The 22788-nt window shown below is 37.3% G+C and overlaps 1 protein-coding gene across 1 annotated transcript in view; it reads left to right on the top strand.

Moving 5' to 3' along the window:
• The window catches only part of COL19A1 (collagen type XIX alpha 1 chain), a 294427-nt gene that overhangs the window by 80678 nt on the left and 190961 nt on the right, over positions 1 to 22788 (top strand). The window contains exons 5-9 of the mRNA XM_089530985.1: positions 1202 to 1325; positions 2566 to 2841; positions 6520 to 6600; positions 8447 to 8572; positions 11471 to 11524. Coding sequence (XP_089387111.1) covers positions 1202 to 1325; positions 2566 to 2841; positions 6520 to 6600; positions 8447 to 8572; positions 11471 to 11524 — 661 coding nt within the window. The remainder of the gene's footprint in view (positions 1 to 1201; positions 1326 to 2565; positions 2842 to 6519; positions 6601 to 8446; positions 8573 to 11470; positions 11525 to 22788) is intronic.

Genomic DNA, 22788 nt, shown 5'->3' with positions numbered 1-22788 from the left:
TGTCTTAAAAACAAAGCAGCTATTTGTCCTAAGGCCAATATTTCATCAAAAGGGCTTTTGAAAACACAAAGCACTTTTCCTATATTAGTTCTTTTTAGCTACCCCCATTCAGCTCAGTATTATTGTTCTCATTTTGTAGGTAAGCTATAGGCATGAGGTGCAGGGTGCATAAGAATTAAAAGTAAGGGAAGGTTGAATAAGCACACAGGTGGAGACGGGGAAAGATCAGAGAAAAAGAAAAAGATTTGGGCAGTGAGTGACAAGCAAAAGGAGCAGGGGAAAGAAGAAAACAAATATGGATAGAGTCAAACTAAGGATTTCTAAACCATGGAAAGCTGGGGCAGGCTGGATGAGTTCTGGAGTGGAAAAATTAAAACAGCACACACACACACACACACACACACACACACATATTAAATGAGAAGAAAAAAAGAGAAATAGCACTAGGGGACAAACCGGCTTTGAACCAACACAAAGCTGGCTCCTTTCTCTAGTTTTTAAAAAGTCCTATATAATGCTATGGTACACATTATAATGATTTTATCTATTATAGTTATTATATTCATTATATTCATTTATTTGATTTATACCCTACCTGTGTGTGAATGAAATTCCTCATATACCCATAATGGAATAAGATCCGTTAAATTCATTGTAGTCTATTTCTCAGGATATAGCCATAGCTGTGCCTTGCTCACTATTGACAATTGAGGATGTGTGTCTAAATTTGAACTATGCAGTGAGTTACAGTATTTTTAAATTATTATTTGCACTGAAGAATAAAAGATATCAGCAGTTTTATGCTGACATTCAACTGTATATGAATATTTGAGGATCCAAATGCTATTTGTAATGGTTTTTTGTGGCTGGCATCTTTTCTGAAGATGCCAGTCACAGATGCTGACCAAATGTTAAGAATGGACTCTTCCAGAACATGGCCACACAGCCTGAAAAACCCACACAAAACTATGTATGCTGGCCATGAAAGCCTTTGACTTAGCTGTTTATAATGGTTTGTAATGCTTGTTAAGCCTAGGCATTTGACAGATATGAAATTGCCTCTTGAAGATAGTACACTTGCAAGAGCATCTGAAAGCCCATACTTGAGTATCATGCATTTCAGCATATGCTTCTTTTCTTCTTTTGCATTAATGATCACATTCAGATTAATGAGAACATTCATCTACACATATTTATTTAGGCAAGTGTTTCCAAATGGACTTCCAGAGGAATACTTCTTAACTGCCACATTCCGTGTTAGAAGAAGCAGCAAAAAGGAGCGGTGGTATTTGCTGCAAATTTTAGATCAGCGCAACTTGCCACAGGTTAGAACAAATGGTCTTTCCAATTTTGTTTTGCTTTCTTCATTTGTTTCTCCACCCCAACCCTGTGTGTGTGTGTGTGTGTGTGAGAGAGAGAGAGAGAGAGAGAGAGAGAGATTCACACACAAAATCTGTGGGGAAAAATTATTATTTATTATTATTATTAACCTTTATTTATGAAGCGCTGTAAATTTACACAGCGCTGTACATACAATCTTTTTAATTAGACGGTTCCCTGCCCTCGGGCTTACAATCTAAAAAGACATGACACAAAAGGAGAAGGGAGTGGTGGAGGGAAAAAGTAAGAGGTCCAGCAGTTCCTCTCTACCTCCGAGGCCTAGACCAAGGCAGATGGACTGGAGGGAGGGCTTGGCTTCATAATGGATGGTTGCAAATCACTCCTGCATGCCCAGGCTCACACAGTATATATAGACCCACTTTTTCCAGTCAAGCATTCTCAGAAAATGCCAGCCACAGATGCTGGCGAAATATCAGAAAGAAACTCTTCTAGAACATGGCAACGTAGTCCGAAAAACCCACAAAAAACCATGGATGCCGGCCATGAAAGCCTTTGACTTCACACAGGAGGGAAACAGTCTTTTGCTTTCACTCATATATATATATATATATATATATATATATATATATATATATGAGGGGGTGGGGGGTCTCAGTGGTTTACAGTTTTGTCACCAAAGTGTCATGATGTATCAAGACACCCTTTCTTGTTGAGGATTAAAATTAGTGAATATCCTTAGTTATCTTTGCTTTTTATTTGTGGGGCTTGCTGGATCCCACCCCTTGATACTCATTCCAGCAACTCAGCCGTAGGTGTCAATAAATTAATTAATGGAACAGTTACTGCTTCAGTAACTTTCATTCATTATCTCTATATCCCACTATCATTCAAGAAGCTCAAAATACAGAAATTCTGATTTCCTTTCATAGTGCAAAGGGAAGTTTTAAATTCCATTAATGTTTCTCAGCGTACATCCCATGTCATGCTGGAGAGTCTCCTGACCTCCTGGAGTGGCTTTGGTAGATGTGTGTACACACATGAGACTGCAATGGGAAAAGAAATGCATAAAAGTTCCATTGACCAAATAGAATTGTGATTCCTTTAATCTCACTCAGTATGCAATGAAGTGTATGCTTCTGTTTGTTTCCCCCCACTTCCTGTATTTAATTTGCTTTGTAAGTATTACTGTGATTTTAAAAATTTGTTCTTTAAATTTTCTTTCAGGTTTACATCACAGTTGATGGTTCAAAGAAGACTCTAGAGTACATTGCACAATCTACGCAGGGGCAGTCCTTGCGCTACACCTTCAAAAGCCATGAAATACATTCAGTCTTTGATCGACAGTGGCATAAACTCAGCATTAGTGTACAATCAAGAATGATTTCCCTGTATGTGGACTGCAGTTTAATTGAGCACAGGGAGACTGATGAAAAAGCTATTGCGGATTTCCAAGGGAAGATTCTTATTGCTACCCGCTATTTAGATGGCAAGCCTGTAGATGTAAGTGGCATATGAAAGCATTTTTCAACAACACAAATATGGATTGGGTCTATGAGTGGAGTGCTTCTGAATGGGCAATTTCTTCCAAAGTTTCTTCCCTGCCGCTCACAGTCACCTGTACCCGCAAAGAAGATATTATAGAGCTGCTATGGAAGAACATCCCAAAAAGTGTGGGAAGTAATACAAAGGGAGATTTAGGACCCTATGGCATGGGATTAAAACAGTGGCTTATCTTTCCCAAATTCAGTGCTAATTTGGGAGGCAGCCACTTCCTATCACATGTAAATTGCCACCAAATCACCGCCCAGGTCTGTCCCGGATGCAGCCCGCGTCATCTAAGCTGCTTCCGCAGCCATTTTTAGAAGTTGCAAGTGTTTGTTTTTTAAAAGGGGCACGGAAGCGGCTTTGAGGACCTGGGCTGCATCTGGGATGGACCTGGGCAGCGATTTGGTGGCAATTTATGTGTGATAGGAACTGACTGCCACCCAAATTAGCACTGAATTCGGGAAAGGTAAGCTGCTCTTTTAACCCCGTGTGATAGGGTCCTTAGTTAAAATTGCCTCCCTCCAATATGAACCCCCACTGGATTAGAATTGTTTTTACAAATGGAGTTACTGGATCCTCGTCAATGTGTTTAAAATGTATTTGTGGCCACATAGCAAGAATTTGCAAAATATTGTTATGTCCTGATGTACAAAGGTCTTAGAAATAAGAGGACTGATTCTTAAATCGGTTCTGCAGACTGTAGGACAGCAGTGGAAATCATAGACTCCTCCAGATGCAAATCCTAGGAGCCCTAGCTAGAATGGCCGGTGGTGGAGAATGCTGAGAATTGCAATCAAGCATATTTTTTTTCATCTGGAGGGTTTTATGATTGCTGCAACCTACAGCCACGAGTGTTACTAGGGGGGTGCAGGGGGTAGGACCGCACTGGGTGACACCTCAAAGGGGGTGAATACCCAGTGGGGCAGGATTCACACGGCAATGAATGTTATGAAACAGATACTTAAATCTGTATATTTCTATGGTCTACCTCAGAACTTTGCTAGACATTGCAAGTTTTAGAAATTATCTTTTAAATTAGGTCTTAAGTTCTGTTGCATCCTATGGTTGGAAATGAGCTAAACTGTTTTTTATATTTTCTTTATTTTTGTGTTCTTGGCTAGGAAGAACTCCTTGTCATTAATGTGTCATATAAGAACGTGTTTTGAAATAATTGTTTTGTGTACCCATTCTATATAATTAATCTGCTTTTAAGAGATAAGGGTCAGATAATATTTCTGTTTTAAGCAGTCCTTACACTGCCATTATTTTCCCCACTTAAAAGTCATATGTTTGCCATCCTGGCTGTATTCTGATGTTGCAAAAAAAAAAAAAAAAAAAAAGTCATATTTTAAATGGAAAGTATACAAAATATTCGTACACAAGACAATTTATCCAGCAATGTTATTGTAGTAGCATAAGGCTGCTTGAACTTGTTGCACTGTATATTCAGAGTTAGTGCAAAGGCCGTACACAATATATATATTTTTTATTGTTAGATGATTGGTGGCGCAGTGGTTAAATGCCTGTACTGCAGCCATTCACTCAAAACCACAAGGTTGCGAGTTCAAGGCCAGCAAAAGGGCCCAAGCTCGACTCAGGCTTGCATCCTTCCGAGGTCGCTAAAATGAGTACCCAGACTGTTGGGGGCAAATTAGCTTACTTGCTAATTAGCTTACTTGCTGTTCACCGCTATGATCTTTGGAATAGCAGTATATAAATAAAAAACAAAAACAAAATTGTGCAAGAGGTTTCTAAGCAGTTGTGCCACTGCTTGTGTAAGCAGTCTTACAACCTTTTGAGCAACTTCTTCTTCAGGATTTGAGGCCAACCTACCAGACACTCTCTGCCCACAATTTTACAATCTAATGTATATGGCATAAGTGGGAAACAGGAGGCAAAAGAAAAAGAAAAGATGTCATAAGGAGGTGGCATTTAACCTATACATCACAGGTTCCCAAGCAGAGAAACCTAGGGTTCTGCAAGAGGTCACTAGGGGTTCTGAGACAGATTTGATTAAAACCCTTTTTGAGTTGTAGATATAATAATTTTTATTCAGAGGTTCCCTGAAACCAAAAAAATATTAAAAGGGTTCTTCCAGGTTGAGAATAGCTGCTATACATTCTTACATTTGTTCAGTGAATACAAAACATATAATAAGTACATTTAACACGTTGTAAGAGACTTTTCAAAATAAGATTTTTCCCCTCCTCTGTAAAGATAGCTTAGTACACACACAGCTGAAACGCTTTTCATATATGGTGTGTGTTTCCACCATTTTAGTTTAATAATGCACTCAGACTCTTATGCCACACACACAGAAAACATGCATTTCCTATGTATTGGCCAATCTTTTCCATATGTACAGGTTTCATTCTAACTGTTCCATGGGAGGGAAAGTATTCCCACCCAGGGCTTCTTGCCATTGTCACATTCCCTTTATAAGTTCTTTTCCTCTGTCCACACATCATCAGTGACTCCCTTCCATCTGGTTTCTTTCTCTTGAGCTAATAAATGTTTCACAAAACAATTAGCATTTATAAAACTCTCTTCTTCAGCAGACAAACACTTGCAGAATATGTCACTTGGGTGAAAAAAAGAATTTGATTGCCAATTATTCCCACACCCCCAAAAGGATAAAAGAGCTTCAGACCTAGCATGGGAATTTATTGCACTGCCCTTTCCCATTCTTTCAAAAATTGCAGGAGAAGTACAGATCGGGTACAGAATATCATGATCGGGTATGGGATGCCTCCTATCTGGGCACGAAGGCGTGGAATAAAATCTGCATTTAAAAGTTTTCAGCCTGCGCCTAGCTTGGGAGGAAAGGATGGGAAAGGGCAATATAATAAACTCCTTAATATCTCTCCAGTAAGCCAATCACAAACGCAAAATAAACTATATACCTCTTGCTGCAAAGAGTGATACAGTTCAAATGCCAAACATCTGTTCATATAGGATTAGCTCTGCACTGACTATTTTCCTGTTTCAATCTGGAAAAAGAGCTGTTAGGATAAAAATATTCACCTCCTCAAACCCTTCAAGAAAATATTTACTTTTACAAAAAAACAAAAAACAAAAAATAAACAAAACAAAAACAAAAACAAAAAAACCTGTTTATTGTCATTTATTCCCCTGCTTCACCCTTACACTCTGTTCTTACTTCCTTCTTTTTGAGATTAATGTCATAAGTGATACTGGATAGTAGAAATCGAAGTACTAAACAGAATGGCATCACAATGCTATAGTCAATCAGATTTTGCTTTACAGGTATATCACTTAAGATAATATATCCTGGCCATTTAGCAAAGTATTGTACACCAAAATCCTGTATAGCAAGTTAAATCCCCCTAGGTGATGACATTATTAGGAACAAAGCAAATTGAAAAAGAGAAAGAAAAAGAAAATAACAAAAAGATAACATAATTTTTCACAGGCATTGCCGAGGAATTATTGAAAAAAATTGTGCTTTAAAAGTTTATGCCCACAATTCAGACCAGTTAGGCAGACTTAACCATGTTTATTTCAATTGGCCAAAGCTATTAAACTATGTTGGACTGTGGCCAGGGAGGGTTCACGTGCGTCAGTATTGCTTGCCTTATACAGCTGATAAATATCCCTGTGTTTACTAAACAGATTGAACTTGGTCACATGATCTTGTATTGCAATCCCAGACTTGCTGCTCAGGAGACTTGCTGTGAAATATCTGAGGATATGGTAAGTTATAAAATTAACAATGCATCTAATATGTTTTCACTAGTTCTGAGTTATGAAAGTTAGATTTAAAAAGAATGAATCTAATGATGTACTGATACCTTCCATAACTAAGCAGTGGGAGGGGCCCAAGGTATCATCCTACCATTGTTTGGATGCAGATGGCCTCAGCATGCCATTGCATTCATTCTTCTTACATATAAATTCCCAATGAAAAGAAGCTGGCAGCATGAGCTTTCACAGACTTGACTCTACTTCCTCAGACTCAAGTCTGTGAAAGCTCATGCTTCAAGCGTCATTCTTTCAGTCAATCTCAAAGGTGCTAAAAGACCCCTTGGTTTACTGATTTTCCACACTAACTCGGCTATATCTTGGAATAAATTCCCAGTTCTGCTTCTTCACCCTTATAGAAATGTAAATAAATCATACAACATCATTGGAATGGTCTGTTCTTTGAAACAGAAGCTTACATTAGATTTGTTTTTCATGCTAGAAAGTATGGAATGAAAAGGTATTAAAACTGGAGAAACAATGGAGCTTATCAGATGAACTTTAAAACCAGATCAAGCGTCCTGGGCTGCAGCCAGGACGCGGGATGGAGGCGGGGATTATCGCATGCTAAATTGCCACTAATGCCGCCCACCATCAGCTTGGGTCCAAACTGGGTCCCAGTCGCGTTCTGCCAGCATTTTTTTTGAAGTCGGAAGCTTTCAGGCTTCAAAAAAATGGTGACAATCATGGCTGGGACTCAGCTTAGACCTAGGCTGATGGCGGGTGGCGATTAGGTGGCGATTTAGCATACGATAATCCCCACCTCCATCCTGCGTCCTGGCTGCAGCCCGGGACGCTTGGTCCAGTTTTAAAGTCTGTCTGATAAGCTCCAAACTTTCAACAACAAAAAGGTGAAAAGTTTGCTTCACATCAGTTTAGATGATCATTATGGATGGCTCTTGTAGATGCATAGGCATATTACAATGATGATATCAGTACATTATTTAGCATGATCGGTATAACTTTTGATGATCACTTTCCATTATGGCCTTTGCCCTATGTATTCTCTTTTGCCTTTGATTTGACTGAAAGTCAGCTGAACTCTGCATCCAGAAAGAGTCCTCTGTGATGAGCCAGGTCACGGCTATAAAACAAAATATCAGACAGAAACACCTTTTAAAAATCTTTAATAAGACATGGTACAGAACAGCATTTTGTGAGGGTGGTGATATTATTCTTCAAAATAAAAAGTTGTGATGATCTTTGCTGGACCAAGGCTATTTTTAAAAAAAATGCTCACATTTTATTTGCATGGAAAATAGATGATAGCTTACACTTGGAAAATGAACTCAAAAGAATGATGTGTCTAACACCATAATCCTATATATTTCAATATCCTATTGAAACCCTACTGAACTTAGTGGAACATACTCCCATGTAAATGTGCACAAGATTGTGACCATAGGTAGGATCAGAGGTTTGCATTTCTCCAGTATTAAGAAGTAAAGTATTGTAAGCATACAGATTTCAAGGAGCTGCTGAGAGCTTCATGATACTCTTCAAGGCTCCAATATTTATGTGACCACCACTTTTAAATAAAGAGACAAGAAGATTTCTAGCTACAGAGTAAAATACACTCAGTCATACGTGCCAATGAGCGTAGGAATAACTTAACAGTAAATTACCACAGGTTTGCTCTATATTCTCAAGCAGCTTTTTAAAAATAAATAAATCACTCATTGCCTGACTTTTAATTCAGTTCAATATTTTATTTATGTTTATATGAACACAGAATTATTTATACATTTTTGTCACTGTTGATAAAGTTGACTTATATCAGAATAATATATAATTTCAGTGTCCTTTGGAAGAAAGCTCGAAAACAACTACAGTACCACCATCAACCATTCATGTTGGTGAAATACTTGCACTTCCCCTGATGGAAAAAAACCCTGAAGAAAAATGTTTTTGCTATCCAAACAAGGTATATGAATCTTTTGTTTGTATCCAAGCTTTGTGACCTGTAAAGCTGGTGCTCGTTTGAATAGCTGGTTGCTTTTTGTTACATGTAATATTGCTTTAAAAAAATGTCAGCTAAGAATTAAAATTCAAACAGAGATGAGAATTTTTTGCCCTTCCTTTTTTAAAAATTAAACATAAACACAACTACATACACTTTTTAAATATATATCTAAAAGAACATATATAACAACAAAACTAGAGAACAACACAAAAACAAACAATACCTACTGATTCCCCACCCCCAAACTGATGGCTATATTCCACTATTACTATTAATAGTAATATTACTATTATTATATTTACGCTTCTGCTACATAGAAACTATGTTAAATTTACAAAACCTAAAACAAAGGTATGTCTGCAATTAAATTGTAAAAAGGTAATAAATAATTCCCAATCTTTCTTAGAAATTTTCAGAGATTTATCCTTAATCAATATTGTTAATTTATCTATTTTAGCAAGTTCAATTATCTTCAGCCAGTCTTCTTTTGTTGGGATAATGACATCTTTCCATCTTTTGGCACACACAATTCTAGCTACAGTAATCCTATACTGTAAAATCCTTCCAAATTTCTGATCAGTTTGTTCATTTAACATTCCCAGCAAGAAAAGCTCTGGTTTCAACTGTATTTTAAATTTTAAAATGTCTTCCAACATTAATTGAATTTGAGTTCAATATTTCCAGGCTTCATCACAAGTCCATCCACCACATGTGGTAAAAAATCCCAATCTTCTTTTTACATTTCCAACATTTATTTGAACTATTTTTGAACATGTTTTGATAATCTGTCTGGGACTAGATACCATCTAGACATCATCTTATAAAAGTTTTCTCTCAAATCATAATTGAAAGTAAATTTCAAAGGTTGAGTCCACAGCTTTTCCCATTTGAATTGAGGAAACAATATTTTGAGCCCTTTTCACTATACAGTACAATCTTTTACCTGTTCCCTTTCTTTTTCAAATCTCAGTAACAATTTATACATTTTAGTAACCAAATGTTTATCATCAGTACTTAATTGAAGCTTAAACTCAGATTTCATTGTTTCAAACCCTTGAATGTTTTTGTCCATTTTAAATCTTTCAAATAACTACAACAAAACCAGTCACACATCCTTCAGATTCTAATTCTTCTCTTGGTTTTAATCAAAGGCTATGTTTGCATTGCAGAAATAATCCAGGTTGGCACCACTTTACCTGCCATGGTTCAATGCTATGGAATTCTGGAAATTGTCATTTTGTGAGACAATTAGCCTTCTCTGTCAGGGAGCCCTGGTGCCCTAACAAACTACAATTCCCAGGCAGTTAAAGTGGTGTCAACCTGGATTATTTCTGCAGTGCAGACAAAGCCTAGATTGCTTATCTTCTAGTATTAACAAATCTTTGTAAGTTACCCATTTGACCTTAGTATATACTTCTCTCTTATAAAACACTTACATAACTGAAAACCAAAGAGGTAATCTTGAATGAAATCTAGCTTTATATATATTCCACGTATGTAATAGTGATTGTCTCACATAATGATTATTAAAACTTTAACCAGTTTTCCCTTTATCCTTCCAAAGATAACCATGAAGCCCAAAATTCAAGTCTGAACTCTGTGACATACATTCATTTGTTAAAGTTATCTAGTCCTTCAACCTGCATTAGAGAACATTATGTCCTTTCTATAAATTTGTCAGATTTATATATTCTAAAGGCACAGAAAGGACCAGTGGTCATATCAGGTCATTCATTACCTTGCAAAGGCCATGGTAGTTGTGAGTTAAAGATGGCACAGAGCCATACCAGATACATAGCCTTGATGAAACAAATTTTACCATTTAGAAACTCATGCTATCAAACCCCTATGTCAGCATGGATATTCAGCATTAAGGAAGATTAGAGGATTCTACCAAAGAGACAAATACTATAATAAAGGATTGTTTCACCTGCTTCATGTTGACCAGAGAAATGTTGCTCCGAGGTATGCTGCAGAGATGAATCTTCTGAACAGTATGAATGACTGTATCCTGAAATAGCTAGTTTGAAAACTGGCACAGTGTGTGATGCTTCTTGGCTCACTGTTATATGGAGCAAAGATGTGAATATAAATCGATCACTGTGTAAGAACAGAGTAAACAGGGTTAAGTTCTACATGTGTAGCAGAACTGGCATGGGGGTAAGTTAAAATAAAGGGGGGAAAGTTAGAATTTAGCTGATGTGTGAAAATTTATGAAGATAAACATGTGTGAAGAATATAAAACCACAATTGTAAAAGATGCTGTGTAATACTCTGTAATATATATTATTGTATTATATGTTAAAATCCCATCACTAAAAAAATAATTAAAAATATACAAAAATATTGAATAACATGTTCTAATGACTGTTTTATGACATAGGAGTTTATCACACTCCTTACCTACTGCCATGCTCTCGTCGTCCCAGTGTCACCAATCTGCGATGGGAGCCTCCTGGTGGTATCGTGGATGGTGCTTTTAAAGGGGAACGCTTCCGTTTTCATCATGGAAGCATTCTTGTAATTGTTAGAAAGAGGGACCTTTTTTAATAACAGATCAAATCGGTTTTTTTTCCTTTCTTCTGTAAATTTCCTCAAAAATAACTCAGGCATATTGTGCTGACCTTGTAGGGGAGGGGAACATGTGGCCTTCCAGCTATTTTTTGGATTTCAAATTCCTATCAGCTTTAGCCAGCATAGCCAATAGTGAGATGTGACATTAGTTCCAGTCCAATATCTGGAGGGAGACGTGAATCACATCCCTACATTAGAAGATATTCTCTAATCCTTACTTGTAAAACACCTCTTTGTTACTTCTTGTACCTAATTTTTTCTAAATTCTAATTTTATTTTAAATAGGGAGAAGCAGGATTGCCCGGTGTAGCAGGTTTGCCAGGTCAGAAAGGAGAAAAGGTAAGACATTAAAATCATATAAAACTTCACTACCAATGTTATACAGCCCTTGTGTTTTGCTCTTTGGTTCTCCAGTTGCAGAGCATTTTAGAATATCTGGGACAAAAAGAATTTATCCATCTTATTATCTTGTTCTTCTTTTTGTTGTTGTGTGCCTTCATGTTGTTTCTGCCTTATATTAAGCTAAGGCAAACCTATGGGTTTTCTAGAGCTGAGAGTATGTCACTTGCCTAATGTCACGAAGTGGGTTTCCACGACTGAATGAGGAATCACTCCCTGATTTCCAGAGTCGTACTCCAATGCTCAAACCATTACTCCATACTAGTTCTCCCACCTTACTCTATACCTCTTTAAAAACATTTTTAATATGAATGATCATATACTTGTTGATCTTATTGCTGAGTTCCCAATCCTGTGCATTCTCACCCGCAGACACTTGGCAATCCTGCTTCTCCCTATTTAAAATAGATCTCTAGGAGGATCAGGGCTTTCTTCATTTTGCCTCTTTGACTATGAAATGCTCTCTCTAAATATATTTGCTTGGCACTAACTCTTAATATGTTTTTGTCACCTGCTGAAAACTGTTTTGGTCAGTAAACTTTTTGATGATTGTAATTCTGAAAGCTGCTGCATCTAGTAGCACTACTATTTGATTTGGATTTTAGAGGGGGTTCTACTTCTAATTTTCTTTAGTTAGGGCTGGAACAGATAGCCAGGAAGGGGCAGCTTGAAGCCGCCCCTGCCGAAGATTCATTGGGGCAGCAGCAAACACATGCCATGGCCCCAGTCCATCCTGAACCTGGCCCAAATAGGAGTAGAAAAGATCCACTCCTATTTGGGTTGGCAAAGGGCTGCCTTTTCCGGTCTCAGCACAGCCCCACGGTGGCTGCATGATGCTCCAGAAGCATGTAAATGCCACACCACCTGAGCATCTTGAAGCCATGTCTGGGCAACTGGGTGGCTTCTGGGAGTCTTCTGGTAGGAAAGATTTGTTGCTGGTTATTAAGTGGTTATTGCCGGGATAAGTCCTCTTTAAACATTATGTGTGTGAAAATGTTCACCGCGGTTGTGCGATCTATACAGGATGTTAGTTTAAACCCCCGATTTCCCCCCATGCGATAAAGTCTTAAGTCCTAAGTGTCTTGTTTACCTTTCTCATGTAGTCTGTTTTACAAATTCTAACTGGAGACAGGGAGAACTTTGTTTGGTTTTGTTGCTGTTGTGTGCCTTCAAGTCATTTCTGACTTATAGTGACTTTAAGACAAACCTCTCATGGGCAAGATCTGATCAGCGGATGGGGGCAGGGGGAATCTTGCTTTTGCTGTCCTCTGAGACATGGGGCAGTAAAGACCACCCCGAAATCATGGTCTGCACTTGCCCATTTTAATTGTAGAAGGACGCCTCAGCCGGCAAACCGTGCAGCGTCCCTCCATAGTGAAAAGAACCCGGTTCTTTTTGTGGCACATTGTGTACATCACGAATGCACCATTGGCGAACTTGTGATGTATGCAATGCGCAGCAACGCGCAGACACTGCACGTCATCATCGTCATCATGGCGGTACCCATGTGGAGAGGACGCTGCCATGATGACGACTCCCATACGGACTAGAGTTCCGGAGCGTGAGGTTGCCGCATGCTCTGGAACCCTAGTTTAGGTGCCAGCATGCCACTTTTGGGCAGTGTGTCTTGCACCAATGTTGACCTTGGAGTGGGATTCCATGACTGAGCAGGGATTCAAACACTGGTCTTCAGAGTCGTAGATCACTATCATACTATAATTATAATAGAACTATTATTATACTTTAACTTCTTTAGCTGTGAATTCCTACTCCTGTGCAATTCTGGGGTTTGTAGTTGAGTGAGGCCCAAAAGCTCTTTTGCTGAGAATTGTAAATGCCTTCCCTAAACTGCAAATCCCAGGATTCCATAGGAGGCAGCCATAGCAGTTAAAGTAGAATAATAGTGCTGTAACAGTGTAGTTTGATATTGTCTGTAGTTCAGTGCTGAAACTACTGCACCACACAGGCTCACTTGGTAAAAATATACTGAATTCACAAAGAACATGTATAGTATTAGTGTATCTGGGAGAGGTGTGGACAGAAATCCATGCGTTACATAACTGCTCTTCTTAGTGCCCTTCCGTGTGCCCTCTGCACCCATTTGTCCTTGTTTTCTGCCTCTTTTGACCCAGTTTGAAGCACTGTCTCTAGTCTAATTCTTATCTTTGCTTAAAATTGAAGATTCATGTCTTATATGTGAACCCTCTTCTCTTTCTCTATAGTTGGGTAGTGTAGCATTTGCTATTAGCCTCTGGTTTGTTGATATTTTTTTTAAAAATCAGTGTTAATTTGATCATCTGTTATGAAAGTTTTATCAGTACTGCAAACATGTGCATTATCAGTTGAACTGATATTAATCTTGTTGGTAGTGTTATCTACCAAGAGTTAGCTATGCTTTCCTCTTCTCCATTTCCCACTTAAGATTTCTAAACACAGAATAAAGTACTTGTTAGTACTATCATAATAACACAGCTAACGCTATCTCCCTTTTCAAATGCTCCTATCTACAGACCTCATTTTTGTGAATTATGACTCCTACTTTTCCTAGCTTTTTCCAGCTGTGTTTCAGATTTTATCAGTATCTTCCTGCACCCAGTACCAAAGCTATGACTGAAGATCAGTTTTCCAGAAATGATATTTGACATGTCTAAAAACTCTAATAGGCCTTTTCATGTTGCCCTTTGTGTTTTGCTTTAACCAGTTTCTTATCTAACTACACTACCACCATACAGTCCATGATTTCCAATTTAAGTTATAATCTCCCATATGGCACTATGCTATGTGCTTTGCTAAAATGTGCACAGACTAAACTGACAGTATTTCCCTTGTCCAGAAAACCAATTATCTTCTCCAGATTAGTTTGACATATTCTACCTTTCAAGGACCTATGCTACAATCCTTATTGTTTGACCCTTCCTTCTTGCATCATTCTTTCCTTCAGTATTTCCTTTGGGAGTATAAGTTTCATTGATGTGAGCAAGTAAAACAAAGCAAAAAACATTGCAGTTAACATAGCACTCTGACCTCAAGAAGTGAAACGCATTCACTTGGAAAGCAGCCCAGTTGCTTTGTATGAAACTTAGCATCATTTAACAGATAAGACACCAGAGACTTCGTCTGTACTTGCAACAGAATGAGGCGACAGAATGCACTGCATCACTTACCATTGTAGGTAGGGGATCATTTTTGAATAATCATGTCTTGTTTAACAGTCCCTAGGAATAGAAAACCAGTTCAGAAGGCAAATTACTGGGAAACAATACTTCACCTTGATAGGCTAATTTTATATTACATGGTTGGGGATGTAGATGTGCTCCCCTCCACATATCCATCTTGGCATAAGCGAAGTTCATTATGTTCTCTGGGGACTTTCCTATCTGAATGACACCTTAAAGTGGGCCTTAGGGATTGGTTCCAGGACTCCCAGTGGATACCAAAATCCATGGATGCTCAAATCTCATTAAATGTGATGGAATTGTAAAATTCTATCCTGTATATAAAATGCCAAAATCAAGGTTTGCTTTTTGGAATTTATATATATATTTAAATATTTACAAACAGTGGATATATTTAGATAAATAGGTAGCTCAGACATGACATTGAACCTAAGACTGAGGGGCAGACGAGATAATACTGGTGTCCTCATGAAAGCATAGACACCAACTGCACCAATAGGGCAGGGACAACCCCAATTAATTACCCTCTATTCAGCTATTTTTAAAATGTCCTAGTTTCTCTCTCTTTCCCCTTTGCATTCAGCTTACATCAAGTGTTGCAAACTGAATTGAAAGTGCAAAAGTAGTCTGCATGCAGGTACGGTAGCTTAGCAGGGGGAAAAGAAAGGAGAAGGTGACATCTTGCCTTTCCCTCAGGTAAAACCAAACCTCTGCAGCCTCTCCTAACTTGTGTGTTCTTCCTCATGAACAATTTTTGCCATCTTGACCACACTCTGGTGTTACTTGGACACATGTGTCCCAATTTTCATCTGTGAAATGCTGGAGGGCATGGGAAAGCCTTCTGATTCTAAATACACTACACACAAGAAGGATGGGCAGGCTAGTCTCTTCTCCTCCATTGCTACCACCCCAGAACCTGCAGCGTCATTCAGATTGAGAAACCATGCCTAATGAGGAGCAATGTAGGGAGCTGTGTATGTTTCGCTTAGAGAAGAGAAGGTTAAGCGGTGATATGACAGCCCTGTTTTAAAATTTGAAGAGATGTCATACTGAAGATGGAGCAACTTTGTTTTCTACTTCTCCAGAGACTAGAAAATGGATCAACAGATTCAAACTACAAGAAAAGAGATTCTGTCTCAACATTAGGAAGAACTTCCTGAGAGTAGAACACACTCCCTCAGAGTGTGGTGGAGTCTCCTTCTTTGAAGGTTTTTAAGAAGAGGCTGGATGGTCATTTGTAAGGAGTGCTATGATATGTGTATTCCTGCATTGCAGGGGGTTGGAGTTGATGGCCGTTGTGGTCTCTTCCAACTCTTTGATTCTGTGAGAGAGTGCATGAATATAGGAATTTTCTTTTTCTCTCCATAAAGTCGCTTTCCATGTGTGAAGAGACATAGCCCTCCTCTTGCATTCACTGTATTAAGAATCAGAATATCTGGTGAGGGCTGAAGCAGTAGTGCTTCTTATTTGTATGCCAATGCCCCTTGTAAAGTGACTAGCTGACTTTTTTTCAGTAAAAGGGTGCCTATGCGAAAAGCCCTGAACACTCTTACCAACATTACTATCCTAATATATATCTCTGTTGCATCATGAATCCTCTGTATAAGAAGTTAATTGAGCTTAGGATAAAAGTGCTTGCAGTGATGGAGCATAAGGCATTATGCCTCAGGAGAAGGCAGGAGAGTATGGGTTTCTACTCCTTGAACCCCTCTTAGTTAAAAGATAGACACTCCCCACTGTTTTATGGATAAATGGGGCAGACATGTGTGCATAAAAGACTAAGGCCTGTTACAGACTGCCAAAATAAAGCTGCTTTGGGTCTCTTTGGAGTCATGCTATTTAAATGATGCATGGGTCCTAAGAGTCCAGAGGTCGCGCCAAAGCCACACTCCATTCCTAACCACTGGAGTGCAGCTTTGGTGCAGCTTCCAGATTCTTAGGATGCATGCATCATTTAAACAGCATACCTCCAAAGAGACCCGAAGCAGCTTTATTTTGGCAGTCTGTAACAGGCCTAAGTTTTCCCCAATGTCTCTTATTTAGCATCAACAGAGGTGCATCTACACTATATAAATAATGCAATTTGACACCACTTTAAGTGTTGTAGCTCCATCCTTTGGAATCCTGGAGTTTGTAGTTTTACAAGAACTTCAGCTTTCTCTGCCAAAGAGTGCTGATATCTCACAGTTCTACAAACACCTGGATTCTCTGAGATTGAGCAATGGCAGTTAAAGCAGTCATTCCACATTATTTCTACAGTGTATGTACACCCTCATTCTCCTGCTGAAAGATACATACTGTATCTATTTCCCCACAAAGCTGAAGTTATAACCCCTCAAAGAAATAAGATAACATACTGGTTTGCTATCAGGAACAGAGATGTAGGAATCTCAAATGCCAAGAGCAGTAGGAAAAGGTCAGGCATCTTAATATGTTCTATTGAAACTTCAAACATTTGGATTGTTTCTCTTCTAATAATAATAATAAAAAGTAGCCAAGCTATACATGTATCTCCACTCTTCTGAAGCTGACATATACACAAACATGTTTCACAGAATATGCTTTTGTTTTATCTTACCCCATAAATTCTTTCCTCATTTGTTTGTCATTATTTTTTATGGTTTTCTTCCCCGCCTAACAATATTTCTTTCAGTAAGGCTGCTGCTTATAATCTTATAGGATTCAGGCAGTGTGACACCATACAGTAACTTAATTCATATTTCTACATACCTTTTTTAAATTATACTCATGATTAAATTTGGCAACGTGCTACTGGGGCCTTTGCAACCTTTTTGGAGGAAATCAGAAAAAGCTTACTAGTAAGGATAGATAGAATATTTGAAAATATTGGAAAATGGTTGAAAAACATGTTTGTCAGGTGTCTGGAAACCATGACATGTTCAGTGCTAGACTGACAAGAGTTTTCACAATTCTGAACAAAATTCTCACATATTTTTTGCACAGAAAACAACATTTTCAAAAAAGATTTGGCTAAACATAAAGAGGACAAAGAAATGGGTTCGGAGGTCTCGATAGAATCCGAGGATGAAAGAGATCTAAAATCGGGAGAAGAATCAGATGAAAATTCAGATCAACTATTGTCAGAGAGCAAAAAACAATTAGAACTAAGTAGAGAAATTAGGGGAAAATATACAGGTAATAAACAAGGTATAAACACTAAGAAGAGGAAAGGCAAGAAACAATCGACAAAGAAGAGATAAAAAAAAAAGAGGTGATAACAGGATGACGATGCAGTCAATATTCTCCTGGAATGTTAATGGTCTTAATTTGAAGAATAAACGGAATAAAATTTTTCATTATTTAATCAAACATAAAGCGCAAATTTATTGTTTACAAGAAACACATATAAAATCGGCGGATGTTAAATTATTGGAAAATCCAAAGTTAGGTAGATTGTTTGCAGCATCAAGTGAAACAGAGAAAAAAAGAGGAGTAGCGATGTACGTAAGCAATAATGTAGAGGCAAAAGAGGTGTTTAAAGATAGAGAAGGCCAGTATATAGCTGTAGAAATTTTATTTCAAAGGGAAAAGATTTTGTTGATTAATTTATATGCCCCGCAGGAAAATAAAGCAAATTTTTATAGAGAATTGCATGTGAAACTTAAAGAATTGGATTATGAGAAAATTATATTAGCTGGGGATTGGAATGGAGTATTGGACGCTAGAAAGGATAGAGCAAGACAAAAACACAAGGAAGGCCAGGGTAAATTACCACTTACTGCTTTTGAAATGATAGAAGATTTAGAATTGGAAGATATGTGGAGAATCTTACATGGAAATAAGAAAGATTTTACATTCTATTCTAATAGATACAAAACTTGGTCTAGGATAGATTTAATATTAACATCTAAATTAATTAATACAGATATATTTAATATAGAAATCCTCCCAATGGTGATGTCAGACCACTGCCTGGTAAGACTTCTGTTAAAACAAAGATCTAAGGAATTATTTTGGAAGATGAGCAATTTCCTATTATCTGATGAAAAAATAGTAAGTAAAATAAGACAAGAAATTAAATTATATTTTCACGAGAATATGGAAAAAGGAACGCCTATGCAAGTTGTTTGGGACGCGGGCAAAGCGGTCTTTAGGGGATTGTTAATACAACAGGAAAAAAGGAAGAAGAGAGAAAAGCGGGAAAAAGACAAAGATCTGTTTGAAAGATTGAAAATTAAGGAGCAAGAGGCTAAAAGTAAACTAGGAGATGAGGAAGTGATTAATGAATTGCAGTTGATTCAAAATAAGATTAATGAAAATATAATTCAGGAAATCGTAGATAAAATTAAATTTAGTAAATATAATGAATTTGAAAACGCTAATAAAGTTGGAAGATGGCTTGCCTTTAAATTGAAAAAGAGAAAAGAGAAGAGATTAATATCGAAATTGAGAAAAGGAGAAGTTCTGATTACTCATCAGGATAATTTAAAGGAAGCGATTAGGAATTATTATGAGAATCTTTATAGGGAAAAGGAACCATCTCAAGAATCGAGGGTTAATATAAGAGAGTACATAAAAGATAAAATTGGTATCGGTATATCTGAATCTCAACTTAATAACTTAAATGAACCAGTTTCTGTGGAAGAACTAGAAAATGCAATCAAAAAGCTCAATGAGGAGAAAGCTCCCGGCCCTGATGGGCTGTCAGGAAAATTTTATAAGACCTTTAAAGAAGAACTAATACCCCCCCTACTAAAGACCATAAATGGTATAGATTGGGGATTTTACCCGGAATCTTGGCGTCAATCTGTAACAACGTTAATTCAAAAAGAGGGTAAAGACCCTGAGTTAATAGAGAATTACCGTCCTATATCGCTTTTGAATAGCAATTATAAGATCTTTACTACTATCCTCTCAGAGAGATTGAAAAAGATACTAACATCTATAATTAACTCAGAACAAGCAGGATTTCTACCAAAAAGGCATTTGAAAGATAATATTAGATTAATTGTTAACGTGATAGAGTTCTTTCAGATGCATAGAAGTAGAAAATTGGGGTTAGTATTTTTGGACATCGAAAAAGCATTCGATAGTGTGAATTGGGATTTTTTAGAGATTGCATTGGATCAGTGGGGTATAAAGGGTAGATATAAGAATTGGATAATGAACATATATAGTAAACAGAGTACAAGGGTTATAGTAAATGGGGAGAAGACGGATTTAATTAACATTGAGAAAGGGACCCGCCAAGGTTGTCCACTGTCACCCTTGCTTTTTTTACTAGTAATTGAAATTCTCAATAATAAAATAAGGAAAGATGTCAGAATACAAGGGTTGGAATTTCCAAAATATAAATTCAAACTTCGTGCCTTTGCGGATGATGTGGTGATTATTCTGGAGAACCCAAAAAAATCAATTCGAATACTAGAAGAAGTTTTAGAGGAATTTAGTAAATTATCAGGTCTTAGGGTGAATAAAAAGAAAACTGGGATCCTAACCAAAAATTTGTCTAAAAGAGAAAAAGAGGAATTTGGATCCTTTACACAGTTGCAGTTGATTGATAAAGTGAAATATCTAGGTATAACTCTGACAGAGAACAATCAAGATTTGTACAAAAACAATTATGTTCCGATTTGGGAGAATATAAAGTTAGACCGAAAAAGATGGGGAAAACAAAGATTATCTTTGTTAGGGAAGATTGCAACAATTCAAATGAAGGTTCTCCCAAAAATGCTTTTTCTGTTTCAAACATTGCCATTTATAACAAATAAGTTACCTTTCAAGATCTGGGAAAAAGATATTGTGAGATTTTTGTGGCAGGAAAAGAAACCTAGGGTTAAACGTAAGGTACTGCAGGACACTAAGAGTAGAGGAGGATTGGGATTACCCAATTTGGAACTGTACCATAATGCATGTGCCCTAAGTTGGATTAGAGATTGGATTTCGCTGGAGGACGACAAGATGGATTTTATTGAAGGTTATGGTTTAAAGTTAGGCTGGCATGCATATATTTGTTATGGAACAAATAAGGATAAAATGCAATTTATACAACATTATATCAGGAACTCTCTGCTAGTTATTTGGAATAAGTATAAAAAATTATTTTATAGAGGATTACCAAAATGGACCTCCCCAGAGGAGGCATACCACAAGAAAGAAAGTAACGCAACAACTAATTGGTTGAGATACGAGAATTTACTAACGAGAATGGGAAGTTTAGAGGTTCTGAAATCTGAAGAGGATATATTAAAATTAGACTTCCACCTTACGTGGTTAAAATACTTGCAAATTAGAGAAGAATGGAAGAGAGATAAAGAGGCATTAGATAAACAAGATACACAGCCTGATTTTGATAAGATTATTAGAGGTACTAGAATTAAATTAATTAAAAAAATTTATATATTTCTTTTAAGTATTGAAATGTGGGATGAAACAGTGAAAACCAACATGGTAAGATGGGCACAGAATATTCAAAGAGACATATCTATGACCAGTTGGGAAAACGTATGGAAAAGAAATTTGCGTTTCACTACTTGTAATAATTTGAAAGAAAACTATTACAAGTTATTTTATAGGTGGTATTTGTCTCCAACTAGACTCGCTAGAATTGCCAAACACGGAAACTCCAATTGTTGGAAATGCGGCGAAAAAGGAGGTTCCTTTTATCACTTATGGTGGACGTGTAAGGATGCTCAAAAATTCTGGAAGCAGATCCATAGACAAATAGTTGGTACTTTAAAGAAGAACATACCTTTGAGCCCAGAATTATTTTTGTTAAATATAACAGATGGTATTCAGGATAACTTGATACAAGATGAGCAGAGTGTTTTATTATACATGATTACTTCCGCGCGGTTGAAATGGGCTCAGTATTGGAAATCCAATAAGACCCCAACAGTAGGAGAATGGGTACTAAAGTTAAATGAGTTGGCCACTTTAGATATGATTTCTATGTCTAAAAGTAACAGAACCCAGCAACACCACGAAGAGAAATGGCATAAGGTTTCAGTATTATGGGAAAATCATAGTAAGAAAACTGGATAAAATAATATTAACTTCTCTCTTTTTTATACTTATACTTTTCATTATTTATATATATATTTGTCCTTTCTGTGCTTCTATTGTTTTGAAATACTGTATATCGGTATCTGTATGGGGTATATGTGTAGAAAACTTTTCTGGAATACTCAAATAAATAAATAAAAAAGAAAGAAAACAACATTTTCAATGCAGGAAGGATAACATTGTTTTATTCATAAAAATATGCAAATTTGTTGCAGAGTCAATCCCCAGCTATCACATTTTCTGCTGCTTCTTGCATGTTACGTTCATTCAAGAATTACTTGATCTCATAGGAATGTGTATTTTATGTATAATTCCTAAAATGAAATCATTCTGACAGAGATGGCCATGACATATTCATAATCATGAAAACATAATATTATTTTTGTGCAACCCAAAGTCTTCTAATCAGCACATAATGCAGTTGTGCTTTGGGTGCACTGGGAGCATTTTCCATGGAGTTGTAATCATGTGGGAGAGAAGACTTTACCAACTGACTTTATCTCTGCCAGATTACCCCATGCCAACCTCATGAATTATGTATTGGGGACATGTCTGTAAAGGCAAACCTCTTGAGAATCCATCTGCTATCCCTGAGACTTGGAAGATAGATTGTGTAAGGTTCCAAATGACCAAAGAAGGCAGGGAAAGTGCATGTACAGTAGAATTTGTTTTCTGTGAACGACTAGAGGAAAATGTCCCATAAGGCTTGTGGTATTCCCATACCCATAGATAAAATCCATCAAGACATCAGTTTGATTATTTCCAGGTCAGTGTTCACAAAACTGAGCAGCTAAGCCTTCATTGAGACTGAGGATGAGGGCACGATAGGTAATATACTTTTTAAAATTTTGCATCTAAACAAATTCAGGAGTCAATAGTTGCTTCTTTGGTGGGCTTTCTTGATCTATGACAAATAGGAAGACTAGGACACATCTGCCCCTCAGCATTAAGGAGAGACAACATGGTGTAGTGGCTTGATCATTAGACTATGACTCTGGAGAC

This window comes from Sceloporus occidentalis, unplaced genomic scaffold (assembly GCF_023333645.1).
Source record: "Sceloporus occidentalis isolate IW3139 unplaced genomic scaffold, rSceOcc1.0.p SCAF_6, whole genome shotgun sequence".
NCBI lineage: Eukaryota > Metazoa > Chordata > Lepidosauria > Squamata > Phrynosomatidae > Sceloporus > Sceloporus occidentalis.
Note: the sequence above shows the minus strand (reverse complement) of the source record. Positions and strands in the feature narration are given on the sequence as shown.